The 2,096-nt window shown below is 45.7% G+C and overlaps 1 protein-coding gene across 1 annotated transcript in view; it reads right to left on the reverse strand.

The window, feature by feature from the left end:
* The window catches only part of LOC108796118 (receptor-type tyrosine-protein phosphatase kappa-like), a 20,714-nt gene extending 19,108 nt beyond the window's left edge, over window positions 1-1,606 (reverse strand). The window contains exon 1 of the mRNA XM_018567536.1: window positions 1,548-1,606. Within this exon, the coding sequence (XP_018423038.1) occupies window positions 1,548-1,606 (59 nt within the window). The remainder of the gene's footprint in view (window positions 1-1,547) is intronic.
* Between the last annotated feature and the right edge of the window lie 490 nt (window positions 1,607-2,096).

Genomic DNA, 2,096 nt, shown 5'->3' on the forward strand with positions numbered 1-2,096 from the left:
ATTGAGTTCCTGGGCACCCCATGGTCCGGCCAGCGCAGGTACTGCAGCTGCTCCACCGTAATCTGCACCGCGGACTGCGCCTGGGCCGGAGGAGACATGGGCATTAGACTGACGGGGCCGGCAGGTTCCTTTTTATATGTCCCATGAGGCATTGCAAGACTCTGCCAGCCACAGGTTTCATTTTTATGATTGTACCTGTCCAGGGAATTCCTGATTCTGTTCAGCCGGTCTTGCCAGTCCCACAAGCTGCAACCTTGTCACTCTTTTGTCCTTTAGCACAGAAGAGCGCCCCAGTCACTGCATAGAGGTGCTATAAACCCTTTCACCTCCAAAAATGTTATTTCACCTTTTTTATTGTTAAAAATGCACATTTTAGGCCTGAAGATTATTTAGGAGAATAAAACGGTGGCAGCTGCCATTATTTTTGTCACCCAGTATTAGCACAAATGTTTATCACACCCATTTGTTTTTGTTTTTTTTGTAAAAGATAAAACTTTAATTCATTTTATTGCACAAAAGCACAATTTTTGTAAAATATAAAACTCGAGGTTCTGACAAGTAAAAAGACACCAAACATGACAACCCTGAAATTGCACGCGCCCCTGAAACAGCTACGAATCCAGGTGAGGCAGTGCAAACAGTCTGCTGTGGCAACTGGAAGTCTATTTAAAGGGTGTAACCAGGGATGGATTTCCCATAGGGCCAACCGAGGCCCAGCCTCTGGGCGGCAGGGAGCAGAGGGGCGGCAGGGATTCCTATCACCCGACACCCAGGACATGCCGTTCCAGGGGCCGGGTAGGTAGTTGTTTTGTACATTTAGCCCTGCCTTGGGCAAGCAGAGCTAAATGTACTGTGCAACCTGCTCGTCCGTCCTCCCCCACACCCCGCCCAGCCGCCACGCAGGCTCCCTCTCTCCCCGCCAGCTGGAGATCCTCAGGATGGAGAGCAGGGAGCAGAGCGGAGAACGTCCGTTCAGTGAGAGGGGAGAGCGGCACTCGCAGCCTTCCACTCCCAGCTGTCACAGGAGAGCCAGTACAGTGCTGCGCTAGAACTCCTGTATTGGAGGTGACAGGTTCAGTAAAGAGAACCTGTCGCCTCCAAATGCTATCACACAGGGGATTGTTCGCTCCTGCGTGATAGCAATAAAGTTAAGTGAAAAAAAATTAAATGAAAAATTGATAACAAATTATGAAATAAATAAAAATTAAGAAAAAATTAAAAATAAGAAGGTGATAAAAAAGTAAAAAAGATTTAAAAAAATGATAAAAAGTAAAAAAATAAGATTGAAACATTCTAAAAAATAGAAACTTAAAAGATAATAAGATAAATAAAGAAAATGTAAAAACAACGTTAAAAATGTTTTAAAATATCATAAAAAAGTAAAAAAATAATAAGATAAAAAAATTCTAAAAAATAGAAAAAGTAAAAAATAATAAGATATAAAAAAATATATAAATATTGTATTCTGGTAACTTTATCGATAATATGCAATATATGAATTCCTTCTTTTTATTTCTCATGGCTGTGTTTATATTTTCTACATTTACCTGCAGGCCGAGCTGTCCAGCAGCAGTGACAGTTGTGGGGTCATGGGGACAAACCGCATGATGTCAACGTTCAGATTTTAGTCATAGGGTGTAAACCTTTTTTTATTTATTTTTAGAGAATTAAATGAAAACCCGACTCCAGCGAAGACCTCGTAATCTGTTACAGAAGAACTCCCAGCAAATAAAAGAAATGTACCCCTGCACTGGGGCAAACCCCACCCTGGAAGGGCTAAGTAATTGCTTTGTGTAGTGGGTTCAGTGGCGTAACAATCACAGGCGGCCGCTATGGGGCCCGGGAGCACAGTGGGGCCCGGCCAGATGCCGTGCGGGGCCGCCTGGGTCGCTATGGGATCCCCTGCTGGCGGCTTTCACTGGCGGCTGAAGACGAACACGCCGCTGTGCAGATCACTGACAGTAATCTGTGCCGCAGCGCGTTCCTCTCCACAGAGTGAATGAGAGCCAGCAGCGGCGGTGGAGGAGTCAGGGCCCGTGGTCGGCAGCAGGGGAGGAGGCGGGGCCCGGTGACGAAGAAAGAGGCGGGCTCGACGA

Source organism: Nanorana parkeri, unplaced genomic scaffold (genome assembly GCF_000935625.1).
Source record: "Nanorana parkeri isolate BGI_ZX_2015 unplaced genomic scaffold, ASM93562v1 scaffold1059, whole genome shotgun sequence".
In the NCBI taxonomy this organism is placed as follows: Eukaryota; Metazoa; Chordata; class Amphibia; order Anura; family Dicroglossidae; genus Nanorana; species Nanorana parkeri.